The 27,537-nt window shown below is 42.2% G+C and overlaps 1 protein-coding gene across 1 annotated transcript; it reads left to right on the top strand.

The window, feature by feature from the left end:
* Positions 1–1,128: 1,128 nt before the first annotated feature.
* On the top strand, positions 1,129–26,712 carry LOC107293262 (guanine nucleotide exchange factor DBS). Its single transcript, XM_029285352.1, has 10 exons — positions 1,129–1,242; positions 2,104–2,219; positions 3,073–3,142; positions 9,152–9,244; positions 13,294–13,386; positions 15,823–15,948; positions 17,315–17,536; positions 22,392–22,484; positions 24,080–24,158; positions 26,699–26,712. Exons 1-10 carry the CDS (start codon positions 1,129–1,131, stop codon positions 26,710–26,712), a joined length of 1,020 nt encoding a protein of 339 aa, XP_029141185.1.
* The last annotated feature ends 825 nt before the right edge of the window (positions 26,713–27,537 follow it).

Here is a 27,537-nt window from a genome sequence, read left to right as displayed (position 1 = left end):
ACCCAGTCTATTCATCTGCTCTTCATTTCACTGCAGTTGTCAGTTCTACTCTGTTGCTCTCCGCAGAGCCATCTTTGTTCTTCATTTGTTCCCCAAAAGTCCAATGGCTCTACTTTGTGAAATCTATCTGTAACGCAACATTTTGGATTGTGGTTTCTGTACGGCAAGGTTTCTCAATCTTGCCAATTTTAAGATTCGTAGCCTACAATTCTCAGAATTCCCCCAATTAGTATTCTGGCTAGGGAATTCTGGGAATTAAAGCCCACATATCTTAAAGTGGCTAAGGTTGAGAAACACTGCTATACGTGACAGGAGAAAAAAAAATCAGTATATTGGCATTTTGTGTTCTGTGTATGTGGGCAGGGAGTATATGGACTGGATTTTTGCTTTCCAGCAAGTCAGAGACACATGTGAGAAAGAAAAATTATTGTTCCTTTGTTGCTTTAGAAGAGACAGTTATTCACAAGTTGACCTACCATATGCAGTTGGAGATTGGTTATTGAATGTGATAAGAACAGTATATGATTGATGTGAAGGATGTATGAGAATAAATGGAATGCAAAGTGAAATTTTCAAAACTGAGCAAACTCTGGTTCTACTGCACGAACTGCACTTTTTAAATTTAGGATGTATGGTCCTTGAGCTTTATCATTTGCTTATATTACAGTATAATGTTATACTAATTCATGACAATGCCTTCTGGATTGCACCGTGTTGTCTTTAAATCCCTACATGGCCTATTTGAAAGACCTACCTGACCCACCAGAACTGGGAGGCAGGGAATGTTACATACCCTCTCTTAAGGAGGTCCATCTGGTGAGACTTCTCTGTGGTCGTTCCCTCCGTGTGAAACACCCCTGCAGAAATAAGATTGATCCCCACTCTTTCGAAAAGGCCCCACAGACATGGTTTTGCCAGCAGGGTGATATGGAGCCCATCAAGTGGTTGGTTTGATTGTTGTCACCCGGGGGATGAAGGTTTATTGGGTTTTGTATTCAGTATTTTGTTTCTGTAAGCCCTCCAGAATCACCATTAATGAGTTGGTTGGTCATATAAATGTCCTTAATAAATAATAAGTCTGAATATTCATTCACATCCTCTTATTTATGGCTTTGTTACCTCATTACAATGCACCTTAACAAATATTGCCCCCCCTCTCTTTTTTCTTCTCACAGCCATATAATAAATGAATTGATAGAAACCGAACGTGCTTATGTTGAGGAACTTCAGAGCATAATCAAGGTACGTTCAGTGTCTTTCGAAACATGAGCAATGAAGTTGAAATCAATAGATAGATAGATAGATAGATAGATAGATAGATAGATAGATAGATAGATAGATAGATAGATAGATAGATAGATAGATAGATAGATAGATAACCTTTATTGTCATTTTTTTAATGTGGGCACAATGGTACACATTAAAAAATGAAATTTAGTTGCTTGCTCTCAAAGTGTACACATACATAACACACATTCAGTAGAACTGTCTTGATTTTATTGGTGAAAGTATGTGAACCTACATATTTGCTTTTTAAAAGCGGCACCTAACTGTTCATGTGTTTATACTTTCATCTATCACGTGATTCATTGCTTGCCGAGGTTAACTTCCCAAACCGCCCCAACGTGGTTAGGACAAGCTCTGCTTCAGAATTGTAAAATAAACGTCTTAAGTAGATATATTTATTTATGGGATCAACGCTTCTGGTGGCCCAGGTTAAATGACTAAATTCTGGGAGTTGAAGTCCATCCATCTAAAAATTGCTGACATTAAAAAAGACTGACCTAGGCAATGTCTGGAATTCAAAGCCAGTAGGTTGATAGGGAATACATTATGAAAAATGAGAAAACCAGGCAAATTTGCTTATATTATGAAATGAGTACAGGTGGTGGAATTCATATCTTTGAGTTGCAAAATCTGGATTGCTTTGGTCCAGAATTTATCTACTTTGAGTTCAAACGGAAAGTCCAGGTTTAATATTTCTAAGCAATCTTAGAATGGAAAAACTGACTGAAATGGCAGGAAGAAGGCAGGAAGTAATGATATTTTACTCATTACTCATAGTTTTGTTCTCTCACTGTTCTCTTTCTTTCTCTTAAATAGGGCTATGCCTCAGAAATGGACAACCCTGATTTAATTCACTTGATCCCAGCTGTAGTTTTGAACAAGAAAGAAGTTCTTTTTGGAAACCTCTCAGAAATCTATGAATTTCATAACAGGTTTGTGGTGGCACTCCAAAAGTAGCTATAAAGCGTTTCTTTGAAGGAGATGTCATTTAGAGGCCATAAAACATCAGTCCTAAAGCAACTACACTGACTGCAATCCATTGGCAGCGATAATTGGCTGCCTGCAATATTTTTAATATAAGGCAATAATATATCTGAGTATTTTAAATCTCACATGGGTTCTGCGTAACATCTACATACGGTCATTATGGCTTTCCAGCTCTAGTTCTTAGGTTCCTTTCTGCAATCATATAGACACGAAGGGTCATCCGACAAAGCATTTTCCACGGAAATAAATTTTGCCAGATAATTTTGAGAGGTCCAGACAATCCGTGTTTTCCTTTATAACTAAATCAAATATAAAATAATACATCATTTATAACCAGTGTGCACATACACAACTAACTTTCTGGGCCTGCCAACATGCACTCTGGTGGAGTGAGAATAACGCTGGCATTGCTGCCCTAGAGAACTTTACCTGTTGAAAAGAATATTTGTAGCTCAGATGCACTGATGATGTTACCTAGTTTGGTAATAAAACATCTGCACGAAAGCAACCAAGGACCTCATAAAACTTTATTTAAATGAGACAGCAGCAACCTGCAATCTTCATAACAATCTTTCTCAGCCACATGACTTTGCTTGGCGGCCATTTCGCTGGAAGCAGCTGTGTTTGCTAAATGAGGACTGCCTATATTCTCCGAAGTGGTGCAAAAATTATTGAAATTATACTCCTCAGACCTTCGTTAATCTTTCTTGCTAGGGGACCTTGTAGTTTAAATTCAGTTGAAGACCTCACCTGAAAAGCCTCTTTTAAACTTTTGCTTTCATTTTATGTCCATTCCAGAATCTTCCTCAAAGAGCTGGAAAACTGCATAGAAAAACCTGAGCTTCTGGGTCGATGCTTTTTAAAAAGAGTAAGTGAATCACAGTGTTCCATTTAATCTGTTCTTCTTGAGGGTGTTCAGACCAATTTCCTTTTGCAATCTGATATTCTTTTCAGGCTGGGGTTTCAGTGGGCAGCCAAATGGGAAGGCATGTGAAGTTAAGAAACTTTCTTGGACAGTTAACAAATAACCAAAGACATAAAAAGATCACCTTTCTTTCTTCCAGTTAGTTGGCAGGACGATGCTAGAGTTTTTCATTGTCCCAGGTCTTTCAATTTTCATTTTTCATTCTCTCCCCTCCCCATGTTTTTTCTTATTGCACAACTTGAGAAACAAAAGCACATAGTCCTTGATTTACAACCGATTGCTTAATGATAGTTCAAACTTACGACGGATCTGGAAAAAAGGGACTCACAACCCAGATTCAAACTTCTAATGTTTGGGCCATCTCCACAGTCATGGGTGCTTAACATTTGGCCTGCATTTACGGCCATTTGTTGTATCTTGCAATCATGTAACTGTGATTTATTATTATTATTATTATTTTATTTATTAAATTTATTCATCACCCATCTCATATTTAAACGACTGTTTTTAAGACATTTGACCAGAAACTGGCATTTACTTCCAGCTTCTAGGAAAAGAAGCACCCCATAGTGCAGGAGACCCCAACCTCTGGGTTGCAGCCTACTAGTGGGCCATGAGGTGTTTGCAACTGGGCCGCAGAAATGGCTCGTGCAGACCCATCCCCTCCCCCATCCCCCGCCAGTCTACAAAGCCAAAAAGGTTGGGGAACTCTGCCATATTGAATAATGGATTTGCTTAACAACTGTGGTATTTCTTTATGGCTGCCATGTTTGCTTAAGTATCTCCACAAAAAAGATTATAAAATTGCATACGGTTCTGCAGTAATCCACTTTACGACAGTCATGACTTACAGCTGAAATTGAGGGCTCCATTATGGTCATAAGTGTAGAACCACCTGTAACAGAATAGGAAAAAGAGAAAACATTTTGAAATAAAAAAAAATTGTGTAAGGAGAAATGTGACAACCGAACACATTCACTGTAAACAAATGAAAAAATAGAGCAAAATAATTTGTATGTAAGAAGATCCAGGCAGTTCAAATGGGTATAAAGATTTATTGCAAGGTTAAGCTCTCTACAAGAATCTGAACTACTAACGGCCAAAGTGAATTGGCGGTAGATAAGAGTCAACGGAATTCAAGGTGGGCTGGAGTTAGATCTCTTGTGGGCGCAAAGGGATTCGAGACTGATGATGCATTTGACCCCTCTCTCGGGCTCAGCCTGTTCGTCTCCTACAAGTACATTTTTTGCTTCCTTGAACTTTCTAGTCACCAAGAGTTGGACACCCAGCCCTGGGGTAAACCCCAGCTAGCTGGTAAAGTGCCCCCAGCGGTTCGTTCCGACAGGCGGTAAAAAAAACAGGCGGTAAAAAAAGGGGAAAAGGCCGCCCACGGAATGGAGGGAACCCGACCCGGTCGACCACCAGCCGGACGAGGCAGAGACGGCGAACGGTCGATGGCCTTGGCTGGCGCAGGGGGCGGAACCACACATGCGCGGCGCTCCCGGGCAGGGAAAGTCCTCGATTTACGACCAGTTGGGTAGTCCTCGACTTACAACCGGTTTAGTCCTCGACTTACGACCGGTTTAGTCCTCGACTTACGACCGGTTTAGTCCTCGACTTACGACCGGTTGGGGTTGCGGCATTAAAAAGGTTGAGAACCACTGACTTAGATCATTCCACTGAGTTCAGCTGCTTCAACAGAATGCAGTACCAAGAGTTCCCCTTTGTAGAACTATCACAAATTGATCTGAGCTACCTACTTAGAGTCTAGTATCCTATGAGAAGAGAAAAATCCGTAAACATTCAACAGAAGAAAAAAACACTTAAATTAAGGGCATATAGGAATGTTTTGATGGATTGCAATCCACTAAACAATTAAAGAGCCGTGATGGCGCAGTGGTTAGAATGCAATATTGTAGGCTAACTCTGCCCACAGCCAGGGGTTTGATCCTGACCAACTCATGCTTGACTCAGCCTTCCATCCTTCTGAGCTTGGTAAAATGAGGACCCAGATTGTTGGGGGCAAATATACTGATTTTGTAAACTGCTCAGAGTGTGCTATAAAGCACTATGAAGCAGTATATAAATCTAAGTGCTATTGCTAAACAACTTCAACAAAAAAAGTTGAAAGATTCCTCTATTAAACAACTAAAGAAGTTGCTTAGTGGAGGAATCTTTCAACTTTTCTTTTAATTTATGCAAGTTCAATATTTTCCAATAAAGTGAAAAAACCTGTTATTGTAATTATTATTAACAATATTTTCTATCTTCTATTGTTATTACAGAATCAGTAATTTCATTTGTGTATTTCTTAACAGAGTAGTCAAGATTAATTAAATCAATGTCTTTAAACTTGGCCATTTTAAAATGTGTGGACTTCAATTTCTATAATGGCTGGGGAATTCTGGGAGTTTAAAACCACACATCTTAAAATGGCCGAGTTTGAAAAACACTGTTCTAAATCATGATTTCTTGACCGATATTGTCTGCTTATCAGTACATTTGGTCTCACAGTTTTGATTTTTAAAAGTGCTCTTAGAAATATTCAGCATATGTTTTACAAGCTAACTTCTGTACTGAGCTACAGAAGGTGTATAAGTTTGAGAGTTTAATTCTTCAGTCAAAAAAAATCAAGTTTATACAAATTTATACAAAACAAATGTCCAAGTTGGTTAAAAAGAAATACTGGCAAAGAATAAACATCTGAATTATAATTGCATATTTCGCAAATGTTTAAAGTCAGATGGTTTTACAGAGCAATTTATGATTTGTCAGTGGAAAAAAAGAACTTTGAATGGTTAATGAATGTATTTGAATCAAGGCCAGGATTGTGTTTTGGGGTATGTGTCTTTTCTTGCTTTTATATTCTTTATTTTGTTTGTTGCTCAGGTTACAGTCATGGTTAATCAGAACTTGATGTGTTATTTAAATTCCTTTAATTTTACTTTAATCAGGCCATTAAGTTTTATGTTGCCTTTACCTAAAACCACAGTATGTGTTCTTAATCCAGCTAGCAAAAATTGTGATGCAATCATTTGCACTACAATGAGAGGGAAGGTTAATTTTTAAAAGCAATGCATTCCCTATCTTGTCAGAAATAATCTATAAATATTGCAAAGGTTGTGAGACTTGGTCATTTGTACAATTTATGGCATTTTTAAAGAGAAATGACTTTTTGTTGTTGGATTTCATAATCTTTGAAGCATTAAACTTTGGTGGGACAGACATGTCAGCTCCTCCAGATTTCACGTGGAGCCATAATTCAAGTGTGTGTGGGGGGGGTGGGTTTCAAGCAAGATGAGTTTTCTGCTTCCCATGAGAAAGTGGACAGAATTATTCTTTTGAGCCCTTGGACTTTTCTTGCTAGAAGAATATTTCAGGCAGGTGTCTATAGAGATTCTCAATCATTCAGGTGATGGTTGTCCCAAAGATGTTTTTTTCTAAAAGGCAAATGGAAGAAGTGAACTGAAAAAGCTTCTTGGATGAGAAGTAAAATGTTTTCAAAGAAAAAAAAACCAAGGAAATCCAGTTGCCTTTTGGAAAAAAGCCACCTTTGTTTCAGGCAGATGGAGACTCATCGGCATGTGAAAATTGTTGCTTCTCTTGAAAGAGAGAAAGACCAAGTTTTTAGGAATGTCTTTCTTGGCTCATTTGACTGGGCTGGCCTTTGGACCAGGTGTGATGTTCCAAGAAACAAGAAAATGTGTTGATGGGATGATCTGGAATAAGAAAATGTTCCATCTGCTGCTCAGCAAGGTCAACCGAGCTTGGACAGAAATTATAAGTTTGTGTGTGTGTGTTTTGTATTTGTTTGTGAAACATTTCATGAAGGTTGCCTATGGTTTGAGAATAACAGAATAGCAGAGTTGGAAGGGGCCTTGGAGGTCTTCTAGTCAAGCACCCTGCTCAAGCAGGAGACCCTACACCATTTCAGACAAATGGTTGCCCAATCTCTTCTTAAAAACCTCCAGTGTTGGAGCATCCACAACTTCTAGAGGCAAGTCGTTCCACTGGTTAATTGTTCTGTCAGAAAATTTCTCCTTAGTTCTAGGTTGGTTCTCTCCTTGGTTAGTTTCCATCCATTGCTTCTTGTCCTGCCCTCAGGTGCTTTGGAGAATAGGTTAATAATAATAATAGTAAAGTTGGAAGGGACCTTGGAGGTCATCTAGTCCAACCCCCTGCTCAGGCAGAAAACCCTATACCATTTCAGACAAATGGCTGTCCAGTCTCTTCTTGAAAACTTCCAGTGTTGGAGCATTCACTGCTTCTGGAGGCAGGTTGTTCCACTGGTTAATTGTTCTAACTGTCAGGAAGTTTCTCCTTAGTTCTAGGTTGCTTCTCTCCTTGCTTACTTTCCACCTGTTGCTTCTTGTCCTGCCTTCAGGTGCCTTGGTTTTATCGAACTGAGGGAGAAGAAACACCGTCGGGGACTCTATAACCTTGTGACGATAGTACAGGGGGGAGCAGGAAGAGAAGTAATTTGATCTGTATGGGTTAAGGTCGTCAGCAAGGAATATACGAAATCGGAGGTCAGGGGATTAGTAGAAACAACGAGAAGAGACATGAGAAAGATCTCAGAGTTGTACTTTTTTGCATCGCGGTGACCAAAACTGGATGCAGTATTCCAAGTGTGGCCTTACCAAGGCATTGTAAAGTGGTATTAACACTTCACATGATCTTGATTCTATCCCTCTGTTAATGCAGCCTAGCACAGTGTTGGCCTTTTTGGCAGCTGCAGCAAACAGCTGGCTCATATTTAGGTGATTGTCCACTAGGACTCCGAGGTCCCTCTCACAGTTACTGCTATTGAGCAAGGTACCCCCTATACTATACCTGTGCATTTGGTTTTTCTTGCCTAAATGTAGAACCTTGCTTTTTTCACCATTGAATTTCATTTTATTAGATAGTGCCCAGTGTTCAAGTCTGTCCAGATCCTTCTGTATCATAAGCCTGTCTTCTGGTTGATCCCCTCTTTTTTGTAGCAGCCCTTTAGATATTGGAAGACGGCTATTATGTTATCCCTAGTCCTTCTTTTCATTAAACCAGGAGTTCCCAACCCCCAGTCCGTGGATATGCCAGAAACTGGTCCGTGCAAACAAGCGAAGACCCATCTGTGGGATGCAGGCAGCACGTAAAACCACGCCCTCTCTGGTCCATGATAAAAACTCTTTCCACGGAACCAGTCCCTGATGCCCAAAAGGTTGGGGACCTCTGCATTAAACTAAATATACTCAATTCCTGCAACCGTTCTTCGTATGTTTTATCCTCCAGTCCCCTAATCATCTTTGTTGCTCTTCTCCGCACTCTTTCTAGGGGTCTCAAGATCTTTTTTATATTGTGGCAAACAAAACTGGATGTAATATTCCAAGATGTGGTCTTACCAGGGCATTATAAAGTAGTATTAACACTTCATGTGATCTGCCCAGCTCATGACATTGTCTTCACTTCCAACAACCTGTGGGACAACTAAAATCTATCCAGAGTAATGTGAATGGACAAAGGCAGTCAAGTCAAGTGGATTCTGAAGTTGTGCTTTTGGGAGTTGAACCAATAAAGCGCCAGGCATAAGGGCTTCAGAGGATGTGGTGAAAATGCAGTTAAATCACTAGAGCAGGCAAGAGTAAACTCTTAGTTATTTTGGAGACTGGAGGAGTTTCAATGAAGCTCCAGATGTGGTCCCTAAATATCATAGAAGTTGTGGAAAGAAATGCACATTCCTCAGATTATATTCTGTTTGGTTTTGGCTTCTTAATGGCTTGATAAAGTCCTGGTTTAGCATGACTCGTAAGCCTAAACCTAAGCTTGCTTTTAAAATATGAAGTCTGCGATAGACGATATGCAAATTTACAAAAGAAGAGGTTTGTGCATTCTGGCACATTGATTTGGGAAGAAAGCTTCTCCTTTCGGGATGTTGATTTACATGGTTCAGCACTGACATCCTTTGTATTGCAGAAAGAAGATCTCCAGATCTATGAAAAATATTGCCAAAACAAGCCTAAGTCAGAAGCTCTTTGGAGGCAGTGTGGAGACAGCCCTTTTTTCCAGGTAGGCTTAATAAAGCAAACCAACTGAGGGACCATTATTCTCATGTCTTAGAAGTGTGTTAGAAGATCCCACACCAGGCAACGGGTTGGGCTAAATCAATGTTTCTCAATTCTGGACACTTTAAGGCAGGGGTCTTCAAACCAGGCCCTTTTATGACTTGTGGACCTCAACTCCCAGAATTCCTGAGCATGCCTGGCTGAGGAATTCTGGGAGTTGAAGTCCACAAGTCATAAAAGGGCCTGGTTTGAAGACCCCTGCTTTAAGGCCTGTGGATTACAACTCCTAGAATTTCCCAACCAACTTCCTTGGCTGGAGAATTCTGAGAATTGAAGTCCATGCATCTTAAAGTAGCCAAAGTTGATTAACAATGGTGCTTTCTGTGCTCCTTGTGGTTCTATGCCAGGGGTCCTCAACCTTAGCAACTTTAAGACTTGTGGACTTCAACTCCCAGAATTCTGGGAGTTGAAGTCCACAAGTCTTAAAGTTGCCAAGGTTGAGGACCCCTGTTCTATGTGATCTGCTGAGTTAATATGCCTGCCAAGTCACCAAAACACCCAGCTGCCAAATGCTTGGATTGATTGCAAGCATCGCTACTTTCCTCTTAGTGAAGGCACTTCTGCACAAGTGCAGACCTCTGCCTTTTAATCTTTATTTAAATTACTGGTTTGCTTAGATTTATTTATTAATTTTCCACCTTATTTCCAGTAGCTCAAGCAAGCTTGCTTGCTTGCTTGCTTGCATGCATGCATGCATGTATGTATGTATGTATGTATGTATGTATGTATGTATGAGGTTGCCCTAAAATTAGCCAATCCTCCATGGCTGAAGGAGTTGGAAAATCAACACTTCTGCCATTGCCCCACTCCACTTGTTTCCTCACTGTACAGACACTTCTCAACTTACGACCATAACTGACCCCAAAATTTCTGTTGCTAACCAAGACAGTTGTTAAGTGAGTTTTGCCCCATTTTATGACCTTTCTTGTCACAATTGTGAAGCGAATCACTGCAGTTTTTAGTAACACGGTCGTTAAGTGGCTTCCCCGTTGACTTTGCTTGTCAGAAGGTCGCAAAATGGGATCCCGTGACCCTGGGACACGGCAGTCATGATAAAGATGAGTCAGTTGCTAAGCATCTCAGTTTTGATCATGTGACTACGGGGGATGCTGCAGTGGTCATAAGTCCCTTTTTTCAGTGCTGTTGTAACTTTGAATGGCCACTAAACAAGTGGTTGTAAGTCGAGGACTACCTATATGGCCCTTCAGATCGAAAGCACACAACCCCCACTATTCTTTCAAAATATCCTGTCATGATATGAGGTCTGAATCCCCAAATCATTTCTTTTTATTTCGAATTGAATGTATCTCCTTAAAATAAATTAGGAATGTCCATCCCCTGAAAGTGCTGCTTCAAGATTCAAAATTCAAGTTATGCCAGGACTGACTTAGGTGTTCCTTGAGGAAGAAAATGACATGATTCAAACAAGATTGTTATGATTTATGACAGGCTCCATTGTTGTTATGGCAGGTTCTACTGCATTCATAATTACCTGTAAACAAGAAGGGTAGAGACTGAATTGCAGGATTCAATCTTGGTTGGTAATAATAATAATAATAATACCACCACCACCACCACCACCACCAATAATAATAATAATAATAATAATAATAATAATAATAAAGTTGGAAGGGACCTTGGAGGTCATCTAGTCCAACCCCCTGTTCAGGCAGGAAACCCTATACCGGGGTAAGGCAACCTGGGCCCTTTTATGACTCGTGGACTTCAACTCCCAGAATTCCTGAGCCACTATGGCTCAGCTTGGAAACCTCTCCCTTTCCCCTCAGCATGGCTGGCTCAGGAATTCTGGGAGTTGAAGTCCACGAGTCATAAAAGAGCCAAGGTTGCCTACCCCTGCCCTATACCATTTCAGACAAGTGGCTGTCCAGTCTCCTCTTAAAAACATCCAGTGTTGGCGCATTCATCGCTTCTGGAGGCAGGTTGTTCCACTGGTTAATTGTTCTCACTGTCAGGAAATTTCTCCTTAGTTCTAGGTTGCTTCTCTCCTTGGTTGGTCACTGGGAGCAGAGGTGTAGTCTTCCGAGCTTTCGGACTTGTGCTGGAGCCCATCCTCAGGGAACTTCTCTCTACCAGAAAGTTCCACATATTCTGGTAGAGAGAAGGTTCCTGAGGATGGGCTCCAGCACGAGTCCAAAAACTCAGAAGGTTAAACTTCTGAGCGACCCAGATTGGATCCTGCAACGTTATCCTGGAATACAATATATTTGCCTTCAATTCATGAGAGGTTGAATTGCTAAATGACACCAAGACTGTACAATAGCTGTCCTCTGGCAAACACATTATTTATCTTCGTGGCTGGAACAATGGAAGTTCTAGAAGAGGGGAACAAAGGGAGTCTGCCTGTCAGCAAAATGAATGATCTTTGCAAGTTAGCATCCAAATCTCTTGGCAGGAAAGGAATGGCAATTGGACATTTACTGTGCTGAAAGAGACAGATCACTCAGATGAACTGCTGCATGCTTTCCCTTCTTGTAGCAAGCCAGTCTTAACTTCTGGTGACTGCCTGGACAAACCCCCTGCAGTTTTCTTGGCAACCTTTTCAAACTTGGTTCGCTCTTACCTTCTTCGTAGGGCTGACAGGAAACGACTAGCCCAGGGGTGTCAAACTCAATTTCATTGAGGGCCGCATCAGCATTGCAGTTGCCCTCGAGGGGCTGGGTGGGTGTGGCCAGGGTGGGTGTGGATGGAGTGGGTGTGGCCTACTGGGTGGGCATGGCCAGCTCTACATCGTTCGCGTCAAGGATGCCTGTGGGGGCTTGGGCAGGAGTGGGACAGATCTGGGGGTCTCTGGCAGAAGGGGGTGGGACCGGGTCAAGCGCCAAGGCATGGTCCATTTCTTCATTCCTCACAAAGGGTGACACCTCCCCAGCATGCACCCAGGGGGCGGGGCCGACATGGCAGGGGCTGGTTCCTCGCTGGTTCCAGACGGCCTTGTGGAGCTAAGACTGAATGCGTTTCAGCATAGATGGCCACCACAAAATTGTACATTGGCTCCCGGCTGGCCTGGGCCAGGTCCAAGGCAGCGGGGGCCATTCCCTCACTGTTTCCAGGATGGCTTTGCGGGCCACATGAAACCACTTCGTGGGCCGCATCTGGTCCCCGGGCCTTGTGTTTGACATGTCTGGACTAGCCCAAGGTCACCCAGCTGACTTTGAATCTAAGTTAGGATTAGAACTAAAGTTCTCCTGGTTCTAGTCTGATTACCTTTAACTGCCACATCAAACTCTCATATTACACACACACATACGCAGTTAAAAGAAAGAAACAGCAGACATTTCATATTACTCTGAGAAGCACAAAGCTAAAAGCACAAGCCTGATGATGATGAATGTGATTTCATCGAAACGTCGCTATGATACTTCTAATCTTACACGGGAGAAAACCCGAATGACCAAAGACTCACCAGTGTGCTATTTGTCTCTGGAGATTCTTTCTTAGTCATCCAGGTCATGGTTGTCCCAACGGTGCTTTTTCAAAAGACAACTGGACTTTTTCTTGAAGACATTTCGCTTCTCGTACAAGAAGCATCTTCAGTTCTGACTGAATGCTGGAGAATGGAAGGATTTATATCCTTTGCAGTCATCTGGTTGTTAGCACTTAGAAAGTGGGTCATTAGCTCTCTAATTCCCCAGCATTCAGTCAGAACTGAGAATGCTTCTTGGATGAGAAGCGAAACATCTTCAACAAAAAAACAAACAAACAAAGTCCAGTTGCTTTTTGAAAAAGCCCCTTTGGGCCAGTGTGCTATTTGTTTCCTAATATTGTCTAATCTCCCTAAGATATGCAAAAATGCTCTTCTGTAAGACAGAATCATCTTTTTTTATAATCGACCATGGGAATATCCCAAGACATTGGACTTATAAAAGCAAAAAGAGTATTAGCTTTTAAAAAATTAAATTTGTAATTTATTTCTTAGTGTAGCCAGTTAGATCGGTAGCATTTCATTCTCTCTTTTCCTTATGTTTTTTGCAGGAGTGTCAGAGGAAATTAGATCATAAACTTTCCCTTGATGCTTATCTTTTGAAACCAGTCCAGAGGATTACCAAATATCAGTTGCTTCTGAAGGTAAGACTCCTCAGAACGGGTTTATCTGCTAATAAAAGCACCATATTTTTGCAGCATTTGATTGCACAAAAGGGGGAGTGATTATTCAGTCCATTCTAAAAGTGTGTTGATGCTGAATGAGGGAAAAAACAGTTTTTCAAATGAATGAAACAGAATAACAGAGTTGGAAGCGACCTTAGAGGTCATCTAATCCAAACCCCTACTCTATACCATTCAGACAAGTGGCTGTCCTGTCTCTTCTTAAAAACCTCCAGTGATGGAGCCCCCACAACTTCTGAAAGCAAATCGTTCCAGTGGTTAATTGTTCTCTCTGCCAGGAAATTTCTCCTTAGTCCTGTCCTTGATTAGTTTCCATCCATTGTTTCTGGTGCTTCAGAGGCTAAATTCATCTCCTCTTCTTTGTGGCAGTTCCTCAAATATTGGATTTATTTTATTTTATATTATTGAGTGGATTTACAAATGATCAGGCCCAAGGAACCAAGAGCAACATGGGGAATTGCTTTGGAGTGGTTTCTTTATTGTTGCTTGCAAAAAATATACAGGAATAAAGAAACAGAAACAAACAAATACAGATACATAATGCTTACCAGACTAAAGCGCTTATATTCATAACCACTAGATCAATGGTGGCGAACCTATGGCACGGGTGCCAGAGGCGGCACTCAGAGCCCTCTCTGTGGGCACACGTGCCGTTGCCCCAGCCTTGCCTCCACCCGCGACCCCCTCCTCACCAGCAGCCCCCCTGAAGGAGAGTTGCCCCTGAGTGTGGCCCACACGGAGCAGCGCAGCCAAGGACATGGCAACCAGGCAGTGTAGACAAGACTCTGCCCTTATGCCCCAACGCGCACAGTTGATGCTGCGGGGGGGCAGAGGGCGTGGCCCCCATGGCGCTGCTGGACTACCTGGGCGATCTGCGGCAGGCCCTGGAGGCAGTGAGTGGTCCTGCGGCAGGCAGGGTGGGGCGGAGTGGGGGCGGGGCAGGGGGTGGAGCGGGGGTGGAGTGGGGGCAGGGCCAGTTTTTGGGCACTCGGTCTCTAAAAGGTTCACCATCACTGCACTAGATATACCCGACACACCAAAGATCAGATCCACACATGAAGGTCAAATTAAACTAATGTATTGCTACTCATGCTTATGCACAGGAATATTCTCAGCTAATGGTTAGCACTTGCTAATTCATTGGGGGAGGGATGGATTTGGATCCTTTGTGGCAACGCAAGAATTCTAAACTGATGATGCATTTAACTCTGCCACCCAGCTCTGCCTACTCTCCTCCTTCTCCTATTCAAAGGACAATAGGCAGTGTTCGAGACTACTGTATATATGGATGTTGTGAAAACTAGGAGGGCTTTCCAGGGTAGAAAAAAATGCAGAGGTATAGTGAATACCATTAAAGTAAACCAGGTTTAATTGTATTTTTTTTAATCTAAAGTTTAGCTTATTCCTTCTTGTATCTGCGCTCTGCACCATTTTTGTGTGTACGTGTGTGCACGCAAGTACGCCTTTGGTTCAATGTTGACTCCTGGTGACCGACTGACAAATCCCTCCCATTTTCTTGGCAACATTTTCAGACATGGTTTGCCATGGCTGAAAAAAAATGACTGGCCCAAGTTTACCCAGCTGGCTTTGTACCTAGCATAGGACTAGAACTGTACAGTAGCTTGCCCTGCCAATGTTTGTGGGAGTGTGGTTTTTCTCTTGATTGTCTCTTGATTAGGATATTGTTTTCCCCTTGCTTGTTTGTCTGGTATTAATCCCTGGGTGTAGGCTGCTGAAGAGGATGTGTTTCTTTTTGCTTCCTCCTGAACTTTTTAAATGCCTCTTTTGAATGGTGTGTAAATCTGGTTCATCTCTATGTGTGTATTGATGGCTGATTTGTCTGAATGCAGTGATTCCAGAAACCCCCTAGCGTTTTTTGATTTAGCTTGATCTAGAATAGTAGTTCTCAACCTGTCATCCACGGATCCCTGGGTGTGTGTGTCGCAGTATCATTTTAATGTATGCTGATAGTGTACATTTAAAGTAACAATAAAGTTTCTATTCTATTCTATTCTATTCTATTCTATTTCTCCAACATAGAAGAAATTAAACAGGGAAATAGAAAACTGGTCCTGGCAATTTAGAATCTGTAAGAGATTGTAAATAGAAGGAGAGATTGGATGAACTATTTCCTATTTCAGAAATCTCTGGTCTTTAAAACTGTTCAAAATAGAAAATGGAAAATTCCCCAGAGAGGAGGGGGGGTCCCACCTTTTCTCCAAAACACCTGAAGGGAGGACAAGAAGCAATGGATGGAAACTCATTCTATGTCATTCTATGATTTTGTAAGGGTCTCCTGCTGGAGCAGGGGGTTGGACTAGAAGACCTCCACGGTCCCTCCCAACTCTGTCATTCTATGATTCTATGAAATCTGAAGTCTTGCTTTTTTACAACCAGGAAATGATCAAATGCAGCAAGAATTCCGAAGGCACTGCTGAACTTGAAGAAGCTCTCGCAACAGTTCTTGATATCATCAAGTCGGCGAACGATTCCATGCACCAAATAGCAATTACAGGCTATGAGGTAGGCCTTGACGAAATAATAATAATAATAATAATAAAAACAGTGTTTCTCAACCTTAGCAACTTTAAGATGTGTGGATTCCAACTCCCAGAATTCCAAATGCTGGCTGGGGAAAAATTGGGAGCTTTGATGTTATATATGTTGACGGCAGCGAGACTACTCCATGCACAAAAATGGAAGGACACTTTAATCCCCACAGTGGATGAATGGTTGCAAAAGCTGATGGAGACATGGCTAAGTTGACTGCTTCGATTAAAAAATCCAAAAACAAAATAGCAAGTACTTTTGTTTCTACTTGGAAACCGCTTCTGGACTTTGTGCTTGAGGTGGAAAAAAAATGAAACTTTGATTTTGGGTTTTATTGATAGATCTGTTGTTATAGAAATGGCTAGTTTATACTACGAGATCAGGGGTAGGCAACCTTGGCTCTTTTATAACTCGTGGATTTCAACTCCCAGAATTCCTCAGCCAGTTATGCTGGCTCAGGATTTCTGGGAGTTGAAGTCGACGAGTCATAAAAGAGCCAAGGTTGCCTACCCTTCCACTAGATAAAAGTAAAAAATTGAGGTTTGATGTTACTTCTTATTCTACTGCACCAAAAGGAGTCGGAAATCAGTGCCTTTTTCTTCTTTGTCCCTTCTTCTCTACACTTTTCCCTTTTTCCTCCCGTACTTTTCCTATTATTTGCTTTTGTATTTTTATATCTTATATTAGAAACTAATTTAAAAAAAGAGGTTTCTCTTTTTTCTGAAATATCTTATTCTTGCTTTTAAAATGTAAAGTGTCCCGAGTCGTTCGAAGCCAGAGTCTCCGAAATAAATAAATTACAAATCTATAGGGACAAGACTTCTTTTTTGCTAGCAATAGAGTACAAGTAATCCTTTTGCTAGCAATAGAGTACAAGTAATCCTTACAACCACTTCTTAGTGGTTGTAATGGTGCAAAGGTGCTTATAACCCAGTTCTGAAGTTTTGGTGGCCTCTCTTCAAGCCCGGTGACCTCATTTGGGGGGCTCGACAACTGCCCTGCATTTATGGCTGTTTGCAGCGTCCCGCGATCACATGACCCCTGTTTATAAATTTTTCGCTGAAAAGTTGCTCCCTAGTGAACTACAGCAAACAAAAGGTCATTAAATCAGGTTGGTCATGTGATGGCCCACTTTACAATCGTCATGACTTACAACCGTCATTGGCAGGCTCCATTACGATTGTAAGACAAGGACTTCTTGCACGACGATCCATCTGGAAACCGAGTATGAAATTGCATTGAGACTAAGATAGTTGAGGTGTGGATGTAGCGAAAGGCTAGTATTAAATCCTTGTTTTATGCGTGTAATTTCTCCTGTCCCGTTTCTCTCTTCCTCTAGGGAGATGTGGCTGAGCTGGGTAAATTGCTCCTGCAGGGCTCCTTCAATATCTGGACCGATCACAAAAAGGGACACAACAAAGTGAAAGACTTGGCCAGGTTCAAGCCGATGCAGAGGCATCTCTTCTTATATGCCAAAATCCTACTTTTTTGCAAGAAACGGGAAGAGAACACAGATGCTCACGAGAAGTCTCCTTCCTACAGCTTTAAAAATTCCTTGAAGGTAAGCCATTTCTTACAGTGGAATGGGAGAGACGTTTGAAATTAAAGGACGGACGAACATCAAGCGCTTATCCCAGAATTTCAGGTGTGTTCATTTGTCAACGGTAGACAAGGATAGATCTTTTCAAGCAGGTTCAAAGGAATCGTGACAACGGTAAATTCAACCTATTGCCCTTTGTGGAACAATTTCTGCGTCAAGAGGAAAAAGCTTTATACCAAACATAAAAACGAGTTTTTCCAAACACTATAAAAGACAGGCTAGGAGAAAAAAAATGCAGTGATACAGGATGCAGATTATATGGCTTGAAACAAAACTGCAGATGGATTCAAAACTTCAACCCTAAAAGAGAAAAATAAATTGAGCGTGAATGCCTTAGAAACGCAAGCTGAAAATAATAGAGTAGCATTTATTACAGACAAAGAGCAACTTATGCAGACACAGCATAGACTGGCAAGAGCATATGTGAAAAAGGTCTTGGGATAGCAATCTGAATACGAGTCAGAAATGTGATGCCATTTCAAAAAAAAAAAGCAAATTTAAATTTACGCTTCATCAACACAATATAGTTTCCAAATGTTGGAAAGTCATGGTTCCATTTAACTGATCAGATTTCCCCCCTTCAGAATTGTGTCCATTGCTACCATCACACTTTAATATCTTCTTCTTGTGCCATATCCATTATCGGACGTTGGCGATCATGTTGGCGATCATGTTTTTATCAGCAGCCGCACGAAAAAGTGCTGCTGAGTTTTGTCCAAACCAATCCCTTAGATTTTGAAGCCATGATGTTCTTCTTCTGCCTGGACCTCGTTTGCCCTCAATCTTTCCCTGGAAGATTAAATGGAGGATGCCGTATTTTTCTGGGTGTCGCATCACATGTCCGAAATATTCTAATTTTCGTTTTTTAATTGTTTTGATGATTTCCCTTGGCTTTCCCAGGCGGCTTATCACCTCCTCATTTTTTATCTTGTCAACCCAGCTTATACGTAACAGCCGCCTGTAAATCCACATTTCAAATGCTTCTAGTCTCTTCTATCAGAGACCAGCTCTCTACTCCATAGAGCAGGATAGAAAAAACATAGTATCTGACAAGTCTGATTTTCAGTCTTAGGCTTATGTCGTGACTGCAGAAGACCTTTTTCATTTTGAAGAATGCTGTTCGAGCTTTCTCTATCCTTGCCTTTACTTCAGTGGTCATGTCCCAGCTTTCATGTAAATTAGAACCGAGGTGCGTGATCCTTTCAACTTTTTCTAGTGGTATTCCTTCCTTAAAGTAATCCACTTTAAGATGGATTCAGACAAACAGAAAGAGCTTCAGGGAAATGGCAATGAAGATGATCAGGGAACTAAAAAGTAAGATCTATGAAGAAACGTTGAAGGAATTAGGAAGGATGAGAGAAGATGGGGTTAGATATAACACGATTCTGGTCAAGATTAGACAGCTGCAAGATTACACTTTAAATAGAATCCAGAATAAACATATTACTCTTCACTTTTCATCTTTTCTTTTTTTTAAGGTGGGATCATCCTTAACACTCTTCCAGGCTCCCACCACATTCTAGTTTTAACCTATTTGACTCTTTACTGCATTTATATTGCTACCAAACATTTTTTTAACCTTCCATGAGTCTCTTCTCATAGAAACTTCATAGGTTTTGTGGTTTGTGATTTATATCATCATGGGTTTTGAACTCTAGATATACAGAACAAGAGAATGCCTGCCTAAGGCAAGGGTCTTCAAACTTGGCCCTTTTATGACTTGTGGACTTCAACTCCCAGAATTCCTCAGCCAGGCACACCTGCCTGGCTGAGGAATTCTGGGAGTTGAAGTCCACAAGTCATAAAAGGGCCACGTTTGAAGACCCCTGGCATAAGGATTCCATGGCATAGACTGTAATGAAGTGGAAATCAAAGCAATCCACATTGAGAGGATTGTCATCTTCTATTTAAAATCACCTCAGTCGTAAAACAAGTCCGCAATAAGTACAGGCTGAGAAATGCTAGGGGACAGGAGGTGACAGAGGGCCTCAAACGGGTTTAAGGACAAGTACCGAATTATTATTATTATTATTATTATTATTATTATTATTATTATTATTATTATTATTAATAATAATAATAATAATAATAATAATAATAATAATTATTATTATTATTATTATTATTATTATTATTATTATTATTATTATTATTATTATTATTATTATTATTATTATAAAGTTGGAAGGGACCTTGGAGGTCATCGAGTCCAACCCCCTGCCCAGGCAGGAACCCTACACCATTTCAGACAAACGGCTGTCCAGTCTCTTCTTAAAAACTTCCAGTGTTGGAGCATTCACAGCTTCTGGAGGCAGGTTGTTCCATTGGTTAATTGTTCTAACTGTCAGGAAGTTTCTCCTTAGTTCTAGGTTGCTTCTCTCCTTGATCAGTTTCCACCCATTGCTTCTCGTCCTGCCTTCAGGCGCCTTGGAGAAGAGCTTGACTCCCTCTTCTTTGTGGCAGCCCCTGAGATATTGGAATACTGCTATCATGTCCCCCCTCGTCCTCTTCGTTAAACTAGACATACCCAGTTCCAGCAACCGTTCCTTATATGTTTTAGCCTCCAGTCCCCTAATCATCTTTGTTGCTCTTCTCTGTACTCTTTCTAGAGTCTCAACATCTTTTTTACATCGTGGTGACCAAAACTGGATGGAGTATTCCACCCTCTGCCATCCCCTTCTCCTTTTGCCTTCCATCTGTCCCAAAAACAGGTCTTTTCCCAGTGAGTCCTCTTCTCATTTGGTGGCCAAAGTATTTGAGCTTCAGCTTCAGTATCTGTCCTTCCAAAGAACAAAATTGATGGACTTGATCTCCTTGCAGTCCAAGGGATTCTCGATTTGAAAGCAGGATTCAACATTCTTCTCTTTTATTGTATCCTCCTAACATGAGCAAAGTTGAACCTCTGCTTGGCAGGTGCTTGTAAATTTAGCATCTTTGTGACTTTTGTAGTGCTTCTGTATTACCTGTGGCATACAGGAGTGAGTGTGGTTAACAAGGAACATTCCCTGTGCCTTCTCCCTGCTATACTTGTACCTCCCACCCCGCCCACCCCAGGGCTGAATGCTAACGCAACCTTTAACTCTAGACCAAGTTAAAATATCGCCCCCCCTTGCTGCCACCCCATAAATCCTCATTGTTGTAATGTCAGATACCGTTGCTATAACTGAGGAACTGTGTCCTTCATGGAAGACAGCTTCTGAAGTGGGGCTTGGTGCAAAATCCCCATTAAAGGCTTTTTCTTGTGTGGTTAGTACTCTAAATGACCTTGCATTTATTTAGGAGAAATCAAACTGCATGAACATTCCATGCATCCATTGAACCTGGCAATGCCAGGACAAAGGTTGTGGGCCACTTATAGGCTGGAAACAGATTTCCATCTGAGTGGACTTGGTTTACAGGAGGATCTGGACAGACTTGAACACTGGGCACTATCTAACAAAATGAAATTCAGTGGTGAAAAAAGTAAGGTTCTACATTTAGGCAAGAAAAACCAAATGTACAGGTAGAGTATAGGGGCTACCTTGCTCAATAGTAACAACTGTGAGAGGGACCTCGGAGTCCTAGTGGACAATCACTTAAATAGGAGCCAGCCGTGTGCTGCAGCTGCCAAAAAAGCCAACACAGTGCTAGATTGCATTAACAGAGGGATAGAATCAAGATCACGAAAAGTATTAATACCACTTTACAATGCCTTGGTAAGGCCACACTTGGATTACTGCATCCAGTTTTGGTCACCACGATGTAAAAAAGATGTTGAGACTCTAGAAAGAGTACAGAGAAAAGCAACAAAGATGGTTAGGGGACTGGAGGCTAAAACATATAAGGAACGGCTGCTGGAATTGGGTATGTCTAGTTTAATGAAGAGAAGGACGAGGGGGGACATGATAGCAGTGTTCCAATATCTCAGGGGCTCGGTGTTTCTTCTCCCTCAGTTCGATAAGAGGTTTCACGGACTTCCGTCCTGTTCTTCGTTGCCTACCTTTGATTAGTTCCTCTCTTCGTTGGATCTTGATTCGAGAAACTTCCTGACAGTTAGAACAATTAACCAGTGGAACAACCTGCCTCCAGAAGCGGTGAATGCTCCAACACTGGAAGTTTTTAAGAAGAGACTTGATAGCCATTTGTCTGAAATGGTATGGGGTTTCCTGCCTGAGCAGGGGGTTAGACTAGATGACCTCCAAGATCCCTTCCAACTTTTTATTATTGTTGTTGTTGTTGTTGTTGTTGTTGTTGTTGTTATTATTATTATTATTATTATTATTATTATTATTATTATTATTAACTGAAGGTCTTCCTGTTTTTTGCATGGTTGTTGTTTACTTGTTTATTAGATTTTTATCCCCCCCCCCACATTACTTTATAAGTAACCCAAGGCAGTGAACATACATAATGTCCTTCCTCCTTCTATTTTCTACATATCAATACCCCTGTGAGGAGGGTTGGGTTGAAAGAGAGGGACTGGTCCAAAGTCACCAAGTCGGTTTTCATGCCTAAGGCGGGACTGGAACTCACACTCTCCTCGTGATTGGTCCAGAGTCACTGTGGGCCTCCTGGTGATTGGCCCAAAGTCACCCAGCTGGCTTTCCTGCCTAAGGCAAGACTAGAACTCACAGCCTCCTAGTGATTCGCTCAAAGTCACCCAACTGGCTTTCATGCCTAAGGTGGGACTAGAACTCACAATCTCCTGGTTTCTAGGCCAGCGTCTTAACCGCTATCGCAAACTGCCTCATGTGCTTTTAAGGTAAACTAAAGAGAACAAAATGTCTTGCAATGACCAATGATCATGTCCTGTTATTCAAACTTCTCTTTCAAACAGATGAGCACTGTTGGTATTACTGAAAATGTCAAAGGTGATCATAAGAAATTTGAGATCTGGTACAATGGCAGAGAAGAGGTCTATATTATTCAGGTATTGCAGTTATAGATTTTTCTTTTCCTGCTCATATATTCTTGATTATTCAGAATTACAGGAGAAAATAAACCTTGGGGCCATAGCGAGACGAAAAAAACCCACAAGGTTTTGCTTCCTCCCTTTCTAAGATTAATATTTGTTTCCTAGCCAGCAAGTCCTGGTTCACAATTTGTTGTGAATTCATTGAACAGCTTTTACAAGTTATTCTGCAGTAAGTGTCCCTACAAGCAGAAAATGGAAAGAGTGCTTAGATTTCCAGGACTAAGGAGAAATTTCCTGGCAGTCAGAGCAATTAATCAGTGGAACAATTTGCCTTCAGAAATTGTGGGTGCTCCATCACTGGAGGTGTTTAAGAAGAGATTGGACAACCATTTGTCTGAAATGGTATAGGTCAGTGATGGCGAACTTTTTAGAGACCGAGTGCCCAAACTGCAACCCAAAACCCACTTATGTATTGTCAGGTGCCGGGTGGGCATGGCCCATTGGGTGGGTGTGGCCCATTGGGTGGGCATGGCTGTGGTGGTAACGGCAGACTGGGTGGGACTAAAAAGTTCAATCAATCAATTCCAACTTTGCGAGATCTTTTTTTTCCCCGCGAGAAGTTGAAATTGATTGAACCTTTTTTTTTTGCACACGGCGGCGGAGGCCTAAAGTGAAAAGGTTTTATAAAACCCAGCTGAAGGCCTAGGACTGGGGCGACAGCGCGTGTGCCCACAGAGAGGGCTCTGCGTGCCACCTATGGCACGTGTGCCATAGGTTCGTCACCATGGGTATAGGTTCTCCTGCTTGAGCAAGGGGTTGGTCTAGAAGACCTTCAAGTCTTCAAGACCTTCCAACTCTGCTGTTCTGTAGGTGAAGATATTTAGATCTCCAAAGGGATAAAAATGGCCAAACACATAGGAAGGGAAGGAATGGCAGACCTATTAGATGCAAAACTGTTTAGCTGAACCCTTGCCTGAATTTCTTGCCATTGCTAAGTATGAGGGTGGAGGTTTGTTCTCCGAGCTTCTGGGTTGGTTTCCGAATATTTTGTTACCAGACCAGGTAACACCTTCAGCGGAATTTAGGGAATGTCATTGTTGGTGTTCTTCTGCTTATAAGGACTTCATGTGGTCAGTAGGTGTTTTGATGGGAGGGTCATGTCATGTAAGGTCTTTTGATGGCTCTAGTGATGGGTCTTGTGAGGGGACAGTGTGGGTCACGACAGGTGAGGGTCTTGTGATGGCTCAGATGTGGGTCACATCTTGTGATGGATGGGTCCTGTGAGGGGTCAGGTGTTGGTCACATCGGATGAGAGTGTTGTGATGGGGAGATCATGTCAAGTGAGGATCATTGGGAGGTGAAATGCTGGTTTGGGGGATGAGTGTTTGGGTTGGTTGAAGGTCAGTTGAGCCCTTATAAGCAGAAGAACGCGGACATCCCCTAAACTCCGCTGGAGATGTTACCTAACCTGGTAACAAAACGTTCGGAAAGCTCAGAGAACGAACCTCCACCCTCATCTTACACCCGAGCTACAGATGTTCACCACCACCGCATTGCTAAGTATCCTGTCGCAACTGTAACTGTAACTGCAATTGTACCCTGTTTTTCAGGCAGCATCTATGGAACTGAAGACCACATGGGTGTCAGAGATCAGGAAAGTCCTAACAGGACAACTGGAAGCTTGCAGAGGTAGGATTGTAGCTGGGAGACCCATCAACATTGCACATTCTTTCCCTCTCTGAAAGCTTGTAGAAACATGTCCCAAACAAACATCACTGGAGTGGATCGAGGTACCTCAAGGGAACCGCTAAGTGTGCCTAATATATATATAAATCAGTTGTGTTCTTAATCATCCCATGGAACCCACCGAAGGAGCAAAGAGGGATCAGCCCCTCTCTCCTTACATGAGAGAGATGCAGAAGGCAAATGACCCCCGGTCTTGTGTCCTCACCACACTGGTATGCCATGGCAGTGCTGCAACCAGCCAGGAAGTAAGTAAGCAGCTACATTTTGTGAAGCTGATCTTTCTGGATAGTCTTCAAGGACAGGCCTGTGTAAAAGAAATATAGAAGTCTAACTATGAGATGACAAACATGTGAGGGGCTATCTTTAGTATATCTTGAGGTGAGGCTCCCAGCCCTGCCTTCTGACCATAGCTTCTACCAACTCATAAATACATACATACATACACATTGATACAGTTGAAGTCTAGAAAAATAGAATATAAAAGACAAGAAAGATACAAAAAGAAAGGTGAAAAGAGTTAGAAAAATATAGTATTATCACTTCTGCCCTTCTTTCCTTCAAAGGCTTTCCCTCTTAACTTTCCCCTTCCTCTTTAAACTTTTTTAATCCCCAGATCCATAAATCTTCAGTCTTTTCTTCTTTCAGCAAAAAAGTCATAAACTTCCACCAACTGTTCCAGGTGATTGTTGTTGTTGTTGTTAGTTGCAAAGTTGTATCCGACCCGTTGCGACCCCATGGACAACGTTCCTCCAGGCCTTCCTGTCCTCTACCATCTTCTGGAGTCCATTTAAGCTCACGCCTACCGCTTCAGTGACTCCATCCAGCCACCTCATTCTCTGTCGTCCCCTTCTTCTATTGCCCTCCATCTTTCCCAGCATTAGGCTCTTCTCCAGTGAGTCCTTCCTTCTCATTAGGTGGCCAAAGTACTTGAGTTTCAACTTCAGGATCTGGCCTTCTAAAGAGCAGTCAGGGTTGATCTCCTCTAGTGATTACTGCTATGCTTGTGTGTGCAAATGTGTGGGGCATCACATCTAGCAGCTTTTTTTTTTTGCTTCCTCCACCTTAGATTACCTTCTCCACTGCACTCTTCCTCTGAGGCAATAAGAATTCGTGATGCTGCCGAGTTGACTTTTCCCTCCCCCTGTAAATATTTCTATTGTGTGGAGTACAAGATGCTGATCTGTCCCCTGTGTCTCCTTCTCTCCTTTCTTTTGAGACCAGGCAGCCTTTGGGACCTATGTTTAGCCAAGATGCAGCTGCTCAGATATTTTGCATTGCGCTGACTGTTATCTTGATCCTGTACCAGCTGTGGCAAAGTGGGAGGAGGGTCCTCTGTGCCCTTCCCTCCTACATTCGCCCCCTAGGAATAAATGCTAAGGCAACCTTAGAAGTCACAGGCAAGGGATCCTTATTGTGAAGACATTCCTCTCCGTGGGATCCTTGGCACTCTCTGAGCTTGGTTGTTTTCTTTCAGACATTACACTACCAAACTAGATAACATTATCAGTGCTAAAGGGAGTGGTGTCTGCTCTCGTTTTATATACTAGTGGCTTGCCCAACACACCTCCCCGCCAGAAATCAACACCCAGATTAGCAGAGATTAACATCAAGATTAACCCTAGACTAACAATCAAGAAGTTAAATAATATCCCAATTAAGGAACTACCAACGCAGACAAACAAGCTAACAGGAAACAACCGCCTAATCAAGGAACTACCAAGACGACGCCCATCAACACTGACAGGGAAAGTTATTGTACAGCATGGGTCTTCAAACTTGGCCCTTTTAGGACTTGTGAACTTCAACTGCCAGAATTCCTCAGCCAGGCATGCCTGGCTGAGGAATTCTGGGAGTTGAAGTCCACAAGTCCTAAAAGGGTCAAGTTTGAAGACCCCTGCTGTACAGTACATAAAAAGAACAAACACCATTCCCTTCTAGCACTGAGGATGCTATCTTTCATCTCCCTGTTAAGTTGCCCACCCAAGTGGTACCCGTCTATCTACTTGCGCTTGCCCACTTTCAAATTGCTGGATCTGCTATGGAGCGATTGTCCTAACTGCTGATTGTCCTAACTATGGTCCTAACGATGTGAGCCACTCGGCTCCCGCAGAAACACTGCTGTATTTCCATCAAATCCAGTGCACATAAATCTACCTTATCTAGTCAACTTCCAGGATATACCACAATTCCTAATAATATAATTTGAGCATACAGTAGCTTGTTTTTTTTCCAGATATACTGGCTGCTAACCCTACAAGGTAGACCAGACTAAGAAATCAACGCCATGTAGATCAGAACTATTATTGTCACAATATGAAAACAAGGATTGCGAATCTGATTGTCTTTCTCCACTCCCTCCCTTTAGTTTGGGTGAAGGAGAAGGGGCTTGTCTGAGACTATTCTCAAGTTAGTTTCTTAGAAGAGGTCCAAGCCCTTCCTGTTGATTCTTGCCTTGACAGTGGCTCCTTCCCTCCTCATTCCAGGCCATTCCCGCTAGCCTCCACATCAGCCAAAGTCAAGCATAAAATGTTTGTGTCTGAATATTGATAGAAGTTGTAAGCAAAGCGGTCCTATTTCTCCACTCATCATTGCATGATCCCAGCCGGTGATACTTTTAATAGCAACCTGAGGTTTTTTTTAGGAAACTCGGGTCAAACTATGCATTGTGTTAGACAGCAAACAATAGCATTTCTCTTCCTTTTCTCATTGGGAGCCAGACCTCAGGTCCACCAACTGTTTCCCATGTTAATTTAGAGTACTTTTTTTTTAACCCCTGGCAGAAGGGGAAAATCTTTCAGGCTTTTAAGATTCTGTTATAAAGTAGAATTCCTGTAATTCTTGCAGTGCCTTTTTCATGACTATCAACCTCAACGGACTGACATATGGCACTGCATCAATTACTAAATTTTCCTAGGAACTGTTTGCTTTAGTGCAGACATGTCAAACACAAGGCCCGGGGGCCAGATGCGGCCCGCGAAGTGTTTTCATGTGGCCCGCGAAGCCATTCTGGAAACAATGAGGGAACGGCCCCCGCTGCCTTGGCCCTGGCCCAGGCCAGCCGGGAGCTAATGTACAATTTTGTGGTGGCCATCTATGCTGAAACGCATTCAGTCTTAGCTCCACAAGGCCATCTGGAAACAGCGAGGAACCAGCCCCTGCCGCGTCGGCCCCGGCCCATGGGTGCATGCTGGGGAGGTGTCACCCTTTGTGAGGAATGAAGAAATGCACCATCGCCTGGAAGTGGCCAGCAAATGGCCCTCGCCTACTTCACATATCCGGCTTGATCCCTTCTGCCAGAGACCCTCAGATCTGTCCCACTCCT

Source organism: Protobothrops mucrosquamatus, unplaced genomic scaffold (assembly GCF_001527695.2).
Source record: "Protobothrops mucrosquamatus isolate PMUCROS unplaced genomic scaffold, P.Mucros_1.0 scaffold1554, whole genome shotgun sequence".
In the NCBI taxonomy this organism is placed as follows: Eukaryota; Metazoa; Chordata; class Lepidosauria; order Squamata; family Viperidae; genus Protobothrops; species Protobothrops mucrosquamatus.
Note: the sequence above shows the minus strand (reverse complement) of the source record. Positions and strands in the feature narration are given on the sequence as shown.

Bases quoted from the DNA above. Each gene is read 5' to 3' on its own strand.
- LOC107293262 (XM_029285352.1), top strand. From the start codon at position 1,129: ATGCACCTTAACAAATATTGCCCCCCCTCTCTTTTTTCTTCTCACAGC. The intron at 3,143-9,151 runs GTAAGTGAATCA...TTTGTATTGCAG, and splicing joins GTCGATGCTTTTTAAAAAGA to AAAGAAGATCTCCAGATCTA. The intron at 17,537-22,391 runs GTAAGCCATTTC...TCTTTCAAACAG, and splicing joins GCTTTAAAAATTCCTTGAAG to ATGAGCACTGTTGGTATTAC.